This window comes from Taudactylus pleione, unplaced genomic scaffold, assembly GCF_031769625.1.
Source record: "Taudactylus pleione unplaced genomic scaffold, aTauple2 ptg000025l, whole genome shotgun sequence".
NCBI classification, from domain to species: domain Eukaryota; kingdom Metazoa; phylum Chordata; class Amphibia; order Anura; family Myobatrachidae; genus Taudactylus; species Taudactylus pleione.
In genome coordinates this window covers 11,939,756-11,957,034 of record NW_028284427.1, presented here as the reverse complement: position 1 = coordinate 11,957,034, position 17,279 = coordinate 11,939,756, and the positions used below count along the sequence as shown (strand labels likewise).

General features: G+C 43.5%; 1 protein-coding gene across 1 annotated transcript in view; it reads right to left on the bottom strand.

Moving 5' to 3' along the window:
* SEC24A (SEC24 homolog A, COPII component) overlaps positions 1 to 17,279 on the bottom strand; it is an 80,895-nt gene that overhangs the window by 50,031 nt on the left and 13,585 nt on the right. Inside the window, exons 2-3 of the mRNA XM_088451378.1 lie at positions 15,135 to 15,662; positions 9,699 to 9,863 (exon numbers count right to left, since the gene is read on the bottom strand). Of these exons, the coding sequence (XP_088307504.1) occupies positions 9,699 to 9,863; positions 15,135 to 15,662 (693 nt within the window). The remainder of the gene's footprint in view (positions 1 to 9,698; positions 9,864 to 15,134; positions 15,663 to 17,279) is intronic.

Below are 17,279 nucleotides of genomic sequence, written 5' to 3'. Positions count from 1 at the left end.
CACCATGCTTACAAACACACACACAGCATACATACACGCATAACATGCTTGCAAACACACACACTCAGCATACATGCACACGACATACTTCCAAGCATACATACACACAACATACACACATGACATGCTTACAAACACACACAGCATACATACACACATAAAATACAGACATGACATACTTACAAACACATACACATGACATACACACAACATACTTACAAACACACACACAGCATACATGCACACACACACAGCATACACACAACATACTTACAAACACACACACAGCATACATGCACACACACATAACATGCACACAACATACTTACAAACACACACAGCATACATGCACACACATAACACACACACACATCCCTTGCACTGGGAGATGAGTCACTGCACCATGCAGGAGCCGAGGGAGGCAGAGCAGAGCTCACAGCAGGGTTGTGGACAGATCCCCTTCCGTAGATGTACCTACTGAAGGGGATCTATATACACAACCCTCACAGCAGCAAGTGAGGACAGCTGGGTGCGCTGCTGATATACACCGCAGCGGGCACCCGGCAAACAAAACTTGCAGCAGCGGCCGGGTCAGCATTCTGTGCTCAGTGTGGCTGTGGCCACCCGCAGCCTACCTATCCTTTCCAGCAGTTGCCCAGCACACCATAACCTATCTGTCCACAGCACTGCAGAGCGCATCTATTGCTATGGTGGCACTGCCATGTGGCGCCCCCTGGCGAACGGCGCCCCTGGCAAGTGCCATCCTGGCCAAAGTATAGATACGCCCCTGAACCCCTGGCAATAGGTACATGCAGATATGCATCCTGTATTGCCAGGGCCATGAAATCCCCAGGTACCATTGCCAGCATAAATTGACCGTAGGGTGTACATATGGAACTTGGGCACTTGGACCAACCTGTTGAGAGATTTCCGATTCAGAATAGACTCCTCTAGCTTCTGAATCAAACATCAATCTGAGTAATATTCTATATGGTCTAGTAAACCATTTAGGAGCAAATTGCTGATCATCATTTACTTCCATACGTTACCAGATTTTCATTCCAACCAATCAACTAGTTGGCTGGTTGGACAGATAATCTTTAGATGTGTGGCCAGCTTTAAGGTGCGTATCCATTTGACGACTGTGAAACGAGTGCACGATGACGGCATTGTAATCGTGCAGTGGTTTCAGTGTCAGGTGCTGTGCCTACACTGAACGTTCATCCTCTAACAAGCTCAACCTGACATTTTCGTCAGGTTGACCAGCATGTTCGGGCGAAGATTGATGTCGGAAACGACTAGCGGGAGCACGCATCGCTGGTCGTTTCCGACATTACATCCCCAATGTGTGCCAGATTACTGAGCGATTGCACGATTACGATGTCGTAATCGTGCAATCGCTCAGTAATGTCGCGTAGAGGATACGCGGCATTACACCGGCAGTTTGGGGATCAGGAAGAAACAAAAAGTAAAAACTTTTTCAACAGTAGCATAAGTCACAAAATCTTTGCAAAAGGGCATTAAATCAATTACCTAAAGGATCTACCTGCATATAACATAGGTAAATAGGCACTAAACTGCAGTCATATTGGTAGGATATAAGTGCAGTGCATACAAATAGGCACTGAATCACAAGCAACAAAAGTTGGTAGGATTCCAGTGCTACATACCTTCCTAAGAAAAAGGCATACTCACAGATAGACCAAATCTCCCCTCAGCCAGCACTCAACTGCAACTGAGCATCCCTAATTAATTAGGAGAGACGGGGATGGGCAGCCCAGTCTTCACAAGTATATGTGAAGTACAATTTAACCACTACACACCTGCAGCTGGGGGTTAATTGGAGCACTTCCCTTATGCTGGGCATACACTATACAATTATCTGTCAGATATCTGTCCGATCTGGCTGGTTGGATGAAAGTCCAGTAATGTATGGGAACAAATGACAATTGACCATTTGCTCACAAACTCTGCAAAACAGACAAAAATGGTCATTTCAGACTAATTGGTTAAAAACACACGAATTTAACCAATTTGAACAATTGTTTTTTATCCGTTTTCCAGTGTTTAAGACCATATGATCGACTGTCATTTGCTCCCATACATTACCAGGTTTTCATTCCAACCAGCCAGATTGGACAGATAATTGTATAGTGTATGCCCAGCACTGGAGTTGCAGCGGCGGCGGGGGTAGAAGGAGCAACAGCACGGGCGTCCATCCAAACGCCTAGTGCTGCTTACTCATAATAGAAAAAAAAAACCTTGCTTGAGACTGCTAATGCAGTCCCTGTTCAGTACGGTGCACTCCTGAGCACCAAACAAAAAACTAAATGCCTGTAGCCAGGGGCGGGGTCTATATGGAGGAGGGTGCATCCTGGGAGCTAAAGCTTTTAACTGTTTGGTGCCTGGATCACTCCAACCACATACCCCAAGGTAACTTCTGTGGACCCTACGGACCCCGAAGAAGAAATCATTTACTTTCTGCATTTATTAATGAGTATTAAATTGAAGTACAGACCTAGCATTCATAATTGGGGGTGAGGTGCAGTATAAATGGTTTGTCAGAGCCTGTCGCTCTATTGAGTTGTTGGGCGTCTATTATTTCTGCTCACACCCACCTGAGGTGTTGAGCAGAAATCCAACCAAAGTCAAGCATTTGGGAGCCAAAACTGAGCATGCCCAGTAGTTTGCATGGGTTTAGCCGCTTTATCACGGTGCATCAGGGTAAGAAAAGCGAAGGCCGTAGAGAGGACAAGTCTGGGTACTATGGGAGGTGTGGGCAAATCGTGGAGATGTGGCCACACCACCTAACAAAGAAATATGAAAAAAAACAAAAAGGGAAGGGGTGTGCGCGATCAGTGGGGTCGCTGCCCCAGCACATCATGCAGGCAGAGAGGAGACTGCTGTTGCTCAGCGGCAGCAGCCTCCCTGGACCCTCTGCAGCCAATGCACACAGCAGAGTGTCCTGGGCTGGGGAGAAAGGCTGCAGACGCTGACAGGTATTACCAGGCATCTCCCACAATCCCAGGCAATTAGTACCCACTCCCCCGCCCCTCTCTGCGCCCCTGGACGTGCACGAGATTTAACAGGTGCAATGCGGAATTCGCACTCAGCTACACAAACAATTGAATATTGCCAGTCATAATGACAATAAACAATTTAATTACCCCCTTAAAATGGTTAAAAACATTATTCAGATACTGGACTTAACTCTAAACCTTTTGCATCATGTCTTAAGTGATCAAGTAAAAACAGGATATCTGCAGAATTATTGACAAGCTGAATTACATAAATAGCATTGTCCCTTTAAAGTACAAAATGTGTAACAGGAAAATTGCCAAAACACAAATGGACTTCATATACAGAATGGGATACACTAAGAAAAATATATACCTATTGATAAAAAACAAATTCCTATTGATAAAATGTCCCCTTATATAGAAGAAATGACAGACATCAAATAATGTCAATAATAATGCAAAAAGTCATATGAATTATCTGAGGTTTTAGTTATCATGCAAAGGACTGCTGCTTTAGTACTTGAGATTTAGATCCTATACAAGAGACAGGAAAATATATAAAAGAATTAAATCTTTATACAAAATAAATAAATGTATCATTGTTCTTTTCCCAGTGTCAATATGCAGCTATATTTGGCAGTTTAACAAAACCGATCACTTCTTACCTATTACTGGATGACTCCAGAAGCTCAGAACTGTAGGCTACCTTTATCTATTGTATACAGAATTCCCACATTTGTCCACAATACGAGTAGCTGTATACACTATGGCAGAGAAAGCCGTAGGCAGGAGGTATAAAAGCAGTAGGCTGCAATCTCTAGGGGTATAGGCAATCTTCAGGGAACATACAGAGGTGAACTTCTAAGGAAGGGACCTGGGGATTTGACATGTCAGGCAATGTATGGCTGATTGGTAGCAAATCATCTGCCAGACACATATAATGAAGATCTTAATTCAATATCCATTTTGTCTGGTTATTCCAGGCATATAAAATGACAGTCAATCTATGCTGAAAATGGAAGATCTTACATTTAATCCGTTTGGAAATGTATAAACAGAAAAATGCAATAATAGAGACATTTTTAAATGCTGACAATAAGTGAGAATAAAGGCTAAATGGAATTAAACATGTGTATATCTATTTTTTTTTATGAATCACCAAAATTTCAACTGCAACATCTGTTGCTGGTAAATGAAGCGTGTTGATCCATAATTACTTTAACATAATAAAATTAAGGATCCTATTTATTAAAGTAAATTCCTCCGAAAATCAGGCAGAATAGCTTCGCTTTTAAGAGCTTGGCACCGCTAGTGAATGCCAGCTCTATCCTTTAGCCACTGCCGGGATGGGCTCATTTCGGGGCCCATGTCCCAACGTGTTTGTACAGTAATGTTAAAGATGTGTGAAACACATTCAGAATTGATGTGGTATGTGGTGGATAAGGAATAAAATGCACAAACAGGCCCAACACTGTTGTGCAAGTCTCAAGACAAGAGACTTGTACACAGACTTATTACACAATAGCCGATCAGTGGGCAGGCTGACACAGTCATAGAGAGAGAGGATTTTCTCCACTGACAGACATTTACAATCATGTCCACATGTCCCAAATTTCTCCCAAATTGACCAAAAACAGCCAAAATCTGGATGTGTGGGAAGCTTTATAGAAACTGCTCGCCTCAGCAGATAACAGGTGATAGATGTGTTATTTGGCCCTGGAACACTTATCCTTTGTCACATATACACTCTGACCTTTTGTAAAAAGGCAAATCAACTGCATTAGAGGTGTGTCATTTAGAGGCTCTTATCCAAAACACACTACCCTGGGTAACCAGAGATGCTTTATCTATACTGTAGAGATTTAACAACAAGGCAAGGTCCTGGACTCCCTCCCTAGTTGGTGGGATGCAGAATAGGAGGGAGATGTTAACAAGAAGCTTGAACTCAAAAAGCTGCATACACACACACACACACACACACTGAACGATTTTTTTGAACTACAAACGATTTTTGCATATTCCCTTAATGAAAATCGTTGAGTTGGTCAGTCTGACTGAACTACAAACGTGAACACGCATGAACAATAATCGTTAATCGTTTAAACTTAGAAAGTGAACGATTTTTTCAACGATTGAACGATAAAGGATATCGTTAAAAAAATCGTGTGTGTATGCACCTCAAGGGATATATTTACTGAAATGTGCATTAGTAGAACTGGTGATGTTTCCTATAGTAACCAATCACATTCTAGCCATTATCTTCTAAAAAGGTGTTAGATAAAATGCTATTTAGAATCTGGTTGCTATGGGCAGCATCTCCACTTCTTAAAACCTGCAGTAAATATACCCCTAAGTCAGGGCTCGACAAAACCCGGGGGCCAGGTCGCCATGGTGACCAGATTTGGCTGCCTGGCGACCAGATTTTCAGCAACCCCCGGGCCGCCATGTAGTGCAGACTGCGAGCGAGGTCCACACTACAGAGTAACAAACACAGCCGCCGCCGGCTGTATGTTTGTTTTAGCAGCCGAAGAGAGTCAGACAGACTCTCAGTGGCTGCTGCGTCATCCACGGAGTGAGCCGGCTGGAGCTCACTCATGAGCTTCGCCTTCCGGCTCCCCCCGCAGCAGGTGATGGGAGAGACGTCTTGACGTCTCTCCCATAGTGTAGAGCGGGCTTGGTGGAGCGGACAGAAGCCGGTCGTCGGCAGGAGCGTGGATCAGGTAAGGTGTGTGTGTGTGTGTGTGTGTGTGTGTGTGTGTGTGTGTGTGTGTGTGTGTGTGTGTGTGTGTAACGGGCACTGCATAGGTGGGGGTGGCCGCTACTGGGGACACTGATTAGAGGGGCACTACTACTGGGGGCATGGCAGAGGGGGGATGGCCGCTACAGGGGCACGGCAGAGGGGGGACCCCAGCCGGGGGCACCGCAGAGGGGTGCCCAAAGCATATTCTTGCATCTGGGTCCACCACCGGCAGTGGCTTTGTTTGCCCGGGGTTTTTTGGCTGCAGAGGGGTGGTCTTTCTGGGGGTTAGCTGCCTGGAGAGGGGGGTTAGCTGTTCAGTAATGTGGCTGTGGGAGGGTGGTTTACCCAGTTACTGGTGTGGCCATGGGGTTTGGTTGCCCGGGGCGTAGGTGCTCAGTAATGGTGCCGCAAGGGAAGGAGGGGTATGGCTCCTACACTTTCATCCTGGCTCCTAGGTTTTAGAAAAATTTGTCAAGCCCTGCCCTAAGTCTAAATGCACATAGGCCGTACAACAACATTGCATATGATCCTTAGACGACTGTCAAGTAAAAAAAAAAAAAAAAAGGATCCTATTTATTAAATAATTGCATAATTATAGCCCGCAAGTTATGTAATAGGAGATGGCTCTGCTTGTGAGAGCTTATATTCTAGTGCAGGTAGGTAGACACAAAGTGGGAGATGGTAGGAGATTAGAGATGCATAGGATAATTAGTTAGGAGGTAGGGAAAAGAGGAGTTCTGAAGGCACAAGGGCTGGGAGGTTTAAGAGAAATTCCTAATCAAAGTGCATTCCAGAGGATGGGAGCAACATGGGAGAAACCCTGTAGGTGCGAGAGGGGTGATCAGAAAGGAGAGGCAGTGAGCATTGACAGAGCGGAATGTGTGTGTAAATGATGTTGGAGAGGTAGGTGAAGAGAAGTGGATGAGAGCTTAATAGGTGTGTGAGAGGAGATGGTGGAGGAGGGAAGGGTGAGAGCACCGGCATAAAGTAGACTATTATTGCTCCCTCTGAAGTAGTGCAAAGCTATAGGCACTGCATACTCTTCATATTGTAGGTTGCTTCCCACTTGGTGCTGTAATTGAAAAAATAGTTCAATGCTCTTTGCAAACAGCCATTTTTCCAGAACCACTAAAGGAAGCAATTGTTAGACCACTTCTTAAAAAAACTAATTTAGACCCCCGACTGCATGACCAACTATAGACCAGTATCAAACCTTCCCTTTCTAGGAAAGGTCATTGAGAAAGTGGTGGCAATGCAACTGGAAACCCACCTGTCTGCCCATGATATTTATGTTCCATTCCAGTCAGGATTCAGGAGAAGACATGGCACTGAAACAGCCCTGGTATGTGTGCTTAATGATCTTCTGATGGCAATAGACAGAGGTGATTGTTCAATATAAAAGTACATACACACGGGACGATATATCGTTACGATATGAACGATAACTATATTGTTCAACGATATATCGTTCATATCTGTCATTTTTTATTCAGTGAACGACCAACGATGCGCGTTCCCGCATGAACGATAACGATATCTATGATCGTCCGTACATGCAGGCCAATCTGGACGATATTGTCAACTTTGCCTGTTCAGAGATGTGGCAGGATGACTCATTGAAAGATCTTTGAACGATCTATGAAAGATATCTTTGAAGTCGTTGGTGGTACAGATCGTATCGTGTGTATGCATCTTTAATCCTTCTGGATCTCTCAGCAGCATTTGATACTGTGGACCATGGGATTCTAATTGAGCACCTGAAAACTTTCTGTGGACTGGACGGCACAGTCCTTAGCTGGTTCAAATCATTTCTCACTGGCAGGTGACAGAGTTTCTTCTGGAGTAAACTCTTCATCACCAGTGCCACTTCCATGCGGTGTCCCACAGGGTTCTATACTATCTCCCATGCTTTTTGCAGTATACATGCTACCATTGGGTGAAATAATCAGACGCCATGGCCTGGTCTACCACTGCTATGCAGATGATACACAACTGTACCTGTCCTTTGCTACAGGTACAAAGGACCCAATAACAACCCTAAATGGCTGCCTAGCTGAGCTTCAGGAGTGGATGAGTGCCAGTTGGCTGCGACTGAACCCTGATAAAACAGAGGTCCTTATGATAGGTCACAGGACAGGGCTACAGCATAGCCAACCAACAGGACTTACGCTTGGGGGTTCAGAATTCCAAAACACTAAACATGTGCGGAATCTTGGTGTTGTCCTGTATAGTGGCTTGACACTTAAGCATCAGGTATCAGCCACAATCAAATCCTCATTCTTTCATACATAGCCAGAATCAAGCACTTAATTCCCTCAGATGATCTGCCTAAAGTCATACATGCAATTATATCATCACGCCTAGACTACTGCAACGCCCACTACCTCGGTCTCCCAGCAAAAGAATTGCACCGCTTGCAGATGGTACAAAACAGAGCTGCCAGGCTATTAACCAACCAGCCACATAACACCCATTCTCTACTGCCTTCACTGGCTGCCTGTCAGATGGCGAATTGTTTTCAAGATTGGCTTACTAACTTACAAAGCCCTACATGACCATGGCCCAGGGTACCTGAAGCAGCTTCTGATTCCTTACCGTCCCTCTCGATTACTGCGATCCGTTGACGAAGGACTATTAACAGTACCTAGAATCTCACGGAATTCGTCTGGCGGTCGAGCTTTCAGTTTTGTGGCTCCAACCTTTTGGAACTCACTTCCCCGCACAGTGCGAGAGGCCTCCACTCTAGAGTCCTTCAAAAATAGACTCAAGACTCACCTATTCACCCAAGAATTTCACCAAAGTCCTTTGTTTAAGCTTATTTTGTACTGTAAATGTAAAGCACTGAGTCCTTTAGGAGAAAAGCACTAAATAAATGTGTTTTTAATTATTATTATTATTTATGCAAATCCATAATCTATCATGTAATAAGTTATTTGCATGTGGTGACAGCTCCTTTGGTTATTTTTCCCCCTTGGCACTCTGCTATTCCCGGTGTAACAGTGGTTATAAAAATTGTAGAAGGAAGTGTTCCATGAAAAAAAAAAAAAAAAAACATAGGCTTATATACATACAAAAGAAGATACTGAAGTCCTAGGCTAAGGTTCAAGGTCATTATTCTGGAAATACCTTTCTGTTAGAAGAAGGTTCTAATTGTATTAGTTACAATGAAGGCTTCTAACATGTCTCTATAGGGTCAATCCTATTATGCGCGAAGGGTGCGAGTTGCTGTTGCAACGGCGTTCAAACGCTGACAATGGTCCTGTAACTACACACCCGAGCAAAATTCAGCGAATCCGGGCTGCCGCAAAGTGCGGCCATTGCCACGATTACTCACACGGTGAGATCATCACGGCTAACCTAAAGGCCCCCCATACACGGTGCGATATGACGGCCGACATATCGGGCGGTTCCCACACACTGAGCGATCGGGTGATCGACCACCCGATATGCCGGCACCCCCCTCTCCCACCCGCATAGCGCTGCATGTACATCGCATCAACTGAACATGCAGAAAGATCTGGAGGTGCGATGTACAATCCCACAAAAGCGCGCACTGGCCGATATACCCACACACGGTACGATATAGCAGCGATATCGTACCAATCAGTCTGATCGGCTGCTATATCGCACTGTGTATGGGGGCCTTTAATGCCTATAGTGGTGAGATTAGTAAAAACGAGTTATAAAATAAATATATAAAAAAAACACACACACACACACACACACACACACACACACAGAACACTACAAAACAGTGTTACTCTAGACTTTGGGAAGACGGGTGGCATCAGTTACTGATGAACAGCACATAGCACAATGTGAACACATTAGCTATGATAAGGTATCGTCATCAGATGCATCGATTCAGGCAATTCCTAACATTAATAGCTATTATAGAGGGGACCAGTATTGTGTCTCACCAAGACATGGCCACTTACCATCTTGCCTGGGAAGAGCACTGATTAATGGTGGCACAGGCTCAGTGCCAACTGGTGGACCAGAAGGATGTGCTGGGAGTCTTGTTAACGAAGGGGATGATGTGGGAGGAGGCCCCAAAGGCGGTCGGCCTTGCTGAGAATGGCTCATTGGAGGCAGAGAAGGACCTGCAAAAATCAGTAGTATGAATTTTTGAAGCTTAGAATATTTACAATGCAAATCAGGATTATGTAATGCAAAACCATATTTTCCTAGTGAATTTCCGGCATCTCTCACTCACAGCCTTTATGAAAGCAAAATAATATTGTAGTGAAGTTTTATATTCTAATAGTCACACCAGCAACATCATTTTCATTTATACCTATGAATAAATGATTATAAAAAAAAAACGATTGGTGCAGAGGCAAAAAGGGGAAAAGTTATAGATTATAATTAGGTTTCATAGTCACCATGTTACAGCAAGAATCAACACATTTTATTTATCTATTGACAAACATGCCTTTAATAAGATAAAATAATTCTATACATCACATATCAGGTGGTATAACAGATGGCTTGCTAGTATCTCATCAGTGATTGAGTTATTTTGTTTAATTGAAGTGTCCTGAGGGACAGTAACTGTTCGTATGTAATTATATTGATGATAGAATGTAACATTCTTCAGACAACAAACATAAATCCTGTTAAAGTTCAGATGAAGGCTAAAGTTTGCTATGCAGCCATTCTATGAGCCGAACCAAAATTCAGGAAAAATCACAAAATTCTAAAGGTGCGTACACACGGACAGATATATCGTTACAATATGAACGATAATGATATCGTTTAACGATATATCCTTCATATCGTTAATTTTTATTCAGTGATTGGCCAACGATGCGCGTTCCCGCATGAACGATAACGATATCTATGATCGTCCGTGCATGCAGGCCAATCTGGACGATATCGTCAACTTTGCATGTTCAGAGATGTGGCAGGATGACTCACTGAAAGATCTCTTTCATGTCGGTGGTGGTACAGATCATCCCGTGTGTATGCACCTTAAGTTATAGTGTAACGGCTGAAGCAGAGTTGAACTTAAGCCCATTTACAGAGTGCATCTGGCATGTTTTCGCATTGCTGGTACGTTTAGTTTCATACAAGCACTGCAGGAGTAACTGCAGCCCACTTGTATGCAACTCTCCAATAACCTCACTGTAAGGTCATCCCATTTAAATTGTGTTAGAAAGAAATCCCGTTCCTGGTTTTTCAAGTATTTATAATGCTTGTATATAGTAAATGGCTCTGTAACAGGGATAGGTGTTCACCAGTAATCAAGTTGACCTATATTATCTAGGATACTCAACTACCACCAATGAGTCACTTTGTAGGGACTCAATGCAGTTAAAACAATCAAAGGGGGTGATTCAAATGTTAGCGCCAGCGGCTGTCAGTGCCAGGCGCCCAACTGAGCAATTCAATTGTTACTCCGTTCCGGTGCAATAGCTGCCGGCGCTGGCATTTCTGTTCCCCCCCATCCTGAGGAGGAGCGCAGAAATGTGTGATAAGTCCTGGTTTTGAGCACCCAGACTGCTGTTTGGGCTCCCTAAACAGGACTTTAAACAGGTTTAGCGGTCTAATTTTGCACGACAAGCGAGATAATGGGCACCCAGAAACAATTGAAATGCAACATTGGCTGCCCATTAATTAGAACGCCTTAAAAAAACAATTGAATCGCCTCCAAAGACTTTCCTGCCAGTACTTGGCGAGTGCCTCCAGCTGTGGCAATAAGCCGGACTCAAAGCCCAGGTGCATGCCAAGAACCAGGTACATTGCAATAGGGAAGTATTTAAGAGTAGGGTACACACAATCTAGTGTCATTATGTGGTGGATATTTCCCTACAGGAGCTAAAGTGGCTCCGTTCAAAAGATCTGAGCACACCCATCCGATAATAGTTACGTTGTATTGGAGTGTTCACCGTATCGGTATCAATTAGCTGACAGTGTTTATCGAGTTTTAGTCAAGGCTTCCTGCTGATAAACATCACCTCATTAGAAGGCCAAAATGTGTACATTTTTGAAATGATAGCAGAGAAAAATAGCAGTTATGGGTCAGCCACACAAAATACGGCCAATCAGCCCCATAAGTGTCTAATTTGGCCATAAATAATATGATGGAGCATTTAGACCTTTTCCTGAATCACTTAGGCCTGCTAGTACTGTACAGTTAGAAGATGACCACACATGCCGGCTAGACTTACAATCTCATTTATCAATGTGTCTGTAGGGAATCCAAACAATTGTGTTCAGAAGATTATCTAGCATGGGGTTAATTCCCTGGCCAGCATGAGCTGACAATTCAAGTTTGTTTTGTCTAGAAGATAAATAAATTAAGTGCTCTGGTCTGCAAAATGACACATAATAGACACACAGATTTTAGATACATCCATTGGCCTGAGGAATTTATTATATAGGGCTGCATATATCAGGCAGTGACAAACTACAACTTTCTGATTAAATCACATATGACCCAGAAATGATGGGAACAGCATTATCTATTATTTCAAGTGACCTTGTTATAAATCCATTCAACTCCTAATAAAAATATACCAGCAAGCCTCTAGTTGTAATGGCTACAGCATGCAAGCTCTCACTCAGGTTCTGGGAGTGATTGCTGCATATGCAACCACTTCCAACAGATGTTAGAGCTATATGAAGAGGTTGCACTAAATCTTATAAGAAATAGACTGGAATCACTAGATCCGCTTTCCCCCTCAAGGGAAAGTGGGTAGAAATACTTTTATTGCATACATTTTCTGTTACCAGTGCAGTGTGCTTATGTATATTATTGTAAATGCAGAATGTGTAATAAGGTTCTCACATTTCTGAGGCAGGAGGACATAGCATGTTTGTGATATGCTATCGCACAGGATATTGAATGTTAGGTTTTTGTTATGAGCCCAGGTATGTAACACAATTTTTAACAACCCACTACTTTGCAGTAAGAAAGGGAAAAATAATCTACACATGATTCAATCAATTTTGAGTTGCTTGGTTCCATGTAGTTTTCCCTTTCGCCCGGATTGACCACTTTGCTCCTTACCCACCCATAAGGATGGGCCCAATATTTGAAGTGCTTGTTTGAAGTTAAGGTATGGCTGGAGACTGCTTTTGGCTCTATATATATGACCCATATTGCTGTATACAGTGTGTATTCAACCTGGGACTGTATAAACATCAGATGTGTAGAGAATGTACAAAACAATGGCTAGGCGCAAACACCACGAAATACCATGCAAGAACAGAGGCTGAGGAAGCTCCCAGTGACGTCACTCTGTGATGGCACTGGTATTTGCTTTCACAAATAGGAAGTGTTTTGGTAAATCTGTATTGCATGAACAGTTACACAACAGTGTCTGGCGCCGCAGCTGGGCCCACAACCATCTAATCATCATCAGGGCCAGCTCTACGGGTGTTCGACCAGTGCGGTCTAACAGGGGCTCCAGCCATATAGGGTGCACCCCTCCCAAACATCCCAATTTCAGCGGGACAGTACTGTCCCGCTGTTTCACCCGTGGGACGAAGTGGCCCGCGGGGGGTCAAATCGGGAGGTTGGGGACCCCCAACGCCGCAGCTGTGTGGCGGTGCCAGACCCCGGAGTCTGAATGGATGCTGCGCGCATGCCCGCGGCATCCATTCAGTGACAGGAGAGGGCTGGGGGAAGCCCAGCTAGTGAGGCACGCCTCCAAATAACGTCATGTAGGAGGCATGGCCTATGGTAAATAGGCCACACCCTTTTTCAGATGTACGAGCGCACTAGAGAGCCCGGGACAGGGTGCTCCGACCCCTGGAGCCGGCGCTGATCATCATATTGCAAGAGTATATAGTTTTTGTATATTATGTGCAAAATGTAGTTTTTGTATATTTTATGTAATTGCTCTGTTTTATATCTATTGTCTAAATGTTCTACGGAAATTTGTATCCGTATTGCAGAATGTATCTATAGTTTGATTTCTATGACAACAAGTTACCATGACAACCTCTAAAATTCCGGACTCCCCTTTATGTCTATTTCTTATTTTATGGTCATGTGATCAAAATAACTTTATTGACAACCTTTAATATTTCGGATCCCTTTTTTTTTTTATTATTATTATTATGGTCACATGATCAAAACCACCTTCTTGACTACAATACATGGTCCGGCTTGACAAGTTAGCAGCACGTCAGCCAGACCCGGAACATAGTTAACAAGGCTGGCATATTTTAGATTATGAGCGGGGAACCTTAAGCGGTTAACTTTATGGAGAATAAAGGACACTCTCTGTCTCATCGTGTGCGCCGATACTTCCGGTGCTGGACTTCCGGATCTCGGGTATTTAAACCCCATATCGCTCCGTTATCACTCTACCTTGAAAAAGACACCTAAGTGTCGAAACATGTCGGAAGAGTGATGAGAACGCATCCATACCCGTTTTCAGGGGATTCTGAGCTGCTTCGGTTAGAGAATACCTGGGCATCATATCCTGACTGTATGTCTGCTGTGCTCTGAGCCTACTCTAAACATCTATCTGGTATGGGTGCCACTCTTTGCTTTTACAACTTTTTATCTGTATTAAAGTGTTGTTTTTTTTTACTGATAATATTGCACTGAGAAGTTTCCTTTTTCTATATGCCCAATATCTCATATGAATATATGAGTGGAGAGCGGCTATCAAAGAAACCCAGATATGAGTTGTTCCATGAAGTTACATGTAAGATAACGTGAGTATCACCTGCCTGTATATCATCTAGAATGCATGAGTTGTATGCCTCTTATTGAATACCTTAGAGGATAATTAAATAAACCTTTATATGAATGACATACACCTTTGGATGTAAGCATTTGTGTGAGGCATATTACATATTCCACTCATTCTGGTTGCTTTCATCTCTTGATTTCACCTTTATACTTTCCTGAAACAACACTCAGGTGGTGTATGTGTGTATTATATATTTTACAAAGATTATTTTCTAATGCCTGGTCTTTGGTGTTATCTTGTTTTTTCATATTCTGACTGGGGAGCCATGACATCGATGAGGACGATATATAAATGAAACATCTAATCTTTGATTTGAAGTGAGAAAAGACTACATATTTTTTGGAAAAGAACTGGCGCAAGGTTCATTTCCTATCTGTGTTTTATATGTTATTATTTGCAAGTTGTGGTGACTTGTTACAAGGTTGTGATCTGCTGCTGTTCCTAGTACCCAAGTTAGGACTTGTACACTTTGTCATTTATTATATTGCAAGAGGGTAAAGTGATTAGTGATGTAATGGCAGACTATATTTTGAAGTAGGGTGTGTCCATTTAAAAATAAATGGAGTGGAGTTTGAAAAAAATAAATAAATGTGCCAATGAAAATATCTAGGCTTATAAGGTAACAGATCTTGAATAGATCCGGCAGTGTTCATACTGTACCTGGACTCATAAAACTGTTCTGAAGATGAGGACCTCCAACAGAAGCTGCATACTGCTGAGTAGTTGGCGGCTTTGAGTTCCCAAAGGTTGATGGTGTTGCTGGGACAATTACTGCTGTGGACGATACATGATCTGACATAGGCTGGGGATGTCCATGACTCAAGGGTGTTGGAAAATACTGCCAGTTTGATTGTGGAGGATGGATTCCATGAGGAAGATTGCCACCAAGAGTTGCTGGCGCTCCAATTGAGTTCTGAGGGGGAGCGGACATTCTGGATGCAGAGTTCGTATTTTGAGGTGATGCCATTGGTGAAGGTCCCATAGGTGGTCTATTAAAAATCTGACCAGATCCCTGATGATTGCCTGGTTGTGGAACAATCTGAGGTCCACCATAATTGTATACACCAGGGCCTGCTTGCGGAGGAGCCTTAGCTGAAACATGCTGAGAGTGTGAGCCAGGAGGAGTTGGGCTATAGCCATGTCCCACTGGCGGCTGTGGTGAATAAATCAAAGGGTTTTGAAGCGGACCTTAAAAGGAGAAAATGAAAAAAAAAATGGTTATTTATATTTAAATACTGAAGTGTACATCTGCCTAAGATGTACCTACAAAAGACTTCTATGATATTAATTTATTGAATGCATCTACAGTAATGTACACGTTGCATCACAAATCAATCGCAAAGTAAACAAATACTGTTCAACTTATTCCTGGGTTAAAATATTAGGTCTATAACTTGTCAAGCAACAGGTTCACATTCCAATATGTACGCAAGGGTCGCCAAGCTGTAGTCAATCTCGGCAATTACTGTACCTGTGACAAATTTGCCAACATAATTGGGAAATGCACCTAGAGTGGCTAAACAACCGGACAAAAGAGATGCGTGATTAAACAGCTGGCCAAGCAATGCACAAAGAAATGACAATGCAACCACTGGTCATTCAGATATTGAAGGCAGCCTTAAAAAACCTGTGCCTTACGAGATTTTGATCAAGCAAAATTCCTTTTCTGAGCTAATTCACCGGGGAGCTAAACCCGTCTAAAGTCCTGGTTTGGGAGCCCAAACTACGGACTTTTCACACACTTTTTCTCGCACCTCCAGAGGTTGCAAGAAAAAATGTGTCTGCCCCAGCTAATGGGCATCTAATCGGAGCATCAATTGAATTGCTCCGATTAGACGCCTGGTGTAAACAACCAAATTCCCCCCATGAATTTTTGTACACAGCCCTAAGGGTCTGCAAACAAAACTCTGCAAGTCCAATGGTACTGTAAAGAAAGTCGCAAGTATACATTATAAAATTGTCAATTCTAACGTATGAAAGAGCAGGAGAGTTTACCAAAAGATAAAGGGTACGTAGAGCAATGGAATAAGGTGGCCTGGTCTGATGAATCTTTCTTTTACAGCATTTAAGTGTTAAGCTGGCTACACTCTAGACGCTAAGTCCATATCTGGAACATCGTCTAATGTGTACGTGCTATGTCACCGATGATGCGCGTTCCCACGCGACATCGTCCATGGTCCGACGGTCGACAGTTAGCGAAGGCCATGCTGCATTCGTCGCGGCCGGCATCGGCAAGTGTACACGCACTTACCGATGCTGGCACCATGCCGAGCCCTGTCTCTAACGAGGACAGTACACACTAGACATCTACTGTGTACTGGCCTTTTAGACTCCATCCCCTGACACATCATGCATTAGCCCTGCTTTTAAACTTTCAGCAGAGAACCTCTCACAGCTGGTAACCCCAGTACAATCTATGATCACACACCAAAAAAAAAAAAGACGCAACTGAGTAGGCTTATGCTGGGTACACACTGGCAGATATAGCGGCTGTTCAACTGAGCAGCCGATATATTGTGTGCGCCTCGGCTAGTGTGTACAAACTATGGGGGGGAATTCAAATCAACGCGCTATTGAATAGCAACGGGAGAGACTCCCACAGCTATTCAATACACTGTGCTGTTTGGACGAGCTAAGGATTTCTTCTCGCACCCCCCTGGGGATGCGATGAGAAATCCGACCAAAGTGCCGGGTGCGCGGCTGTTTTTCTACATAACGCGGCGTTAATAGCCGCGCGCCCGGCACTTTGGTCAGAGAATGCCAGTTACGGCACCTTAACACCCTTGTTAAGGCGCAATGACCATG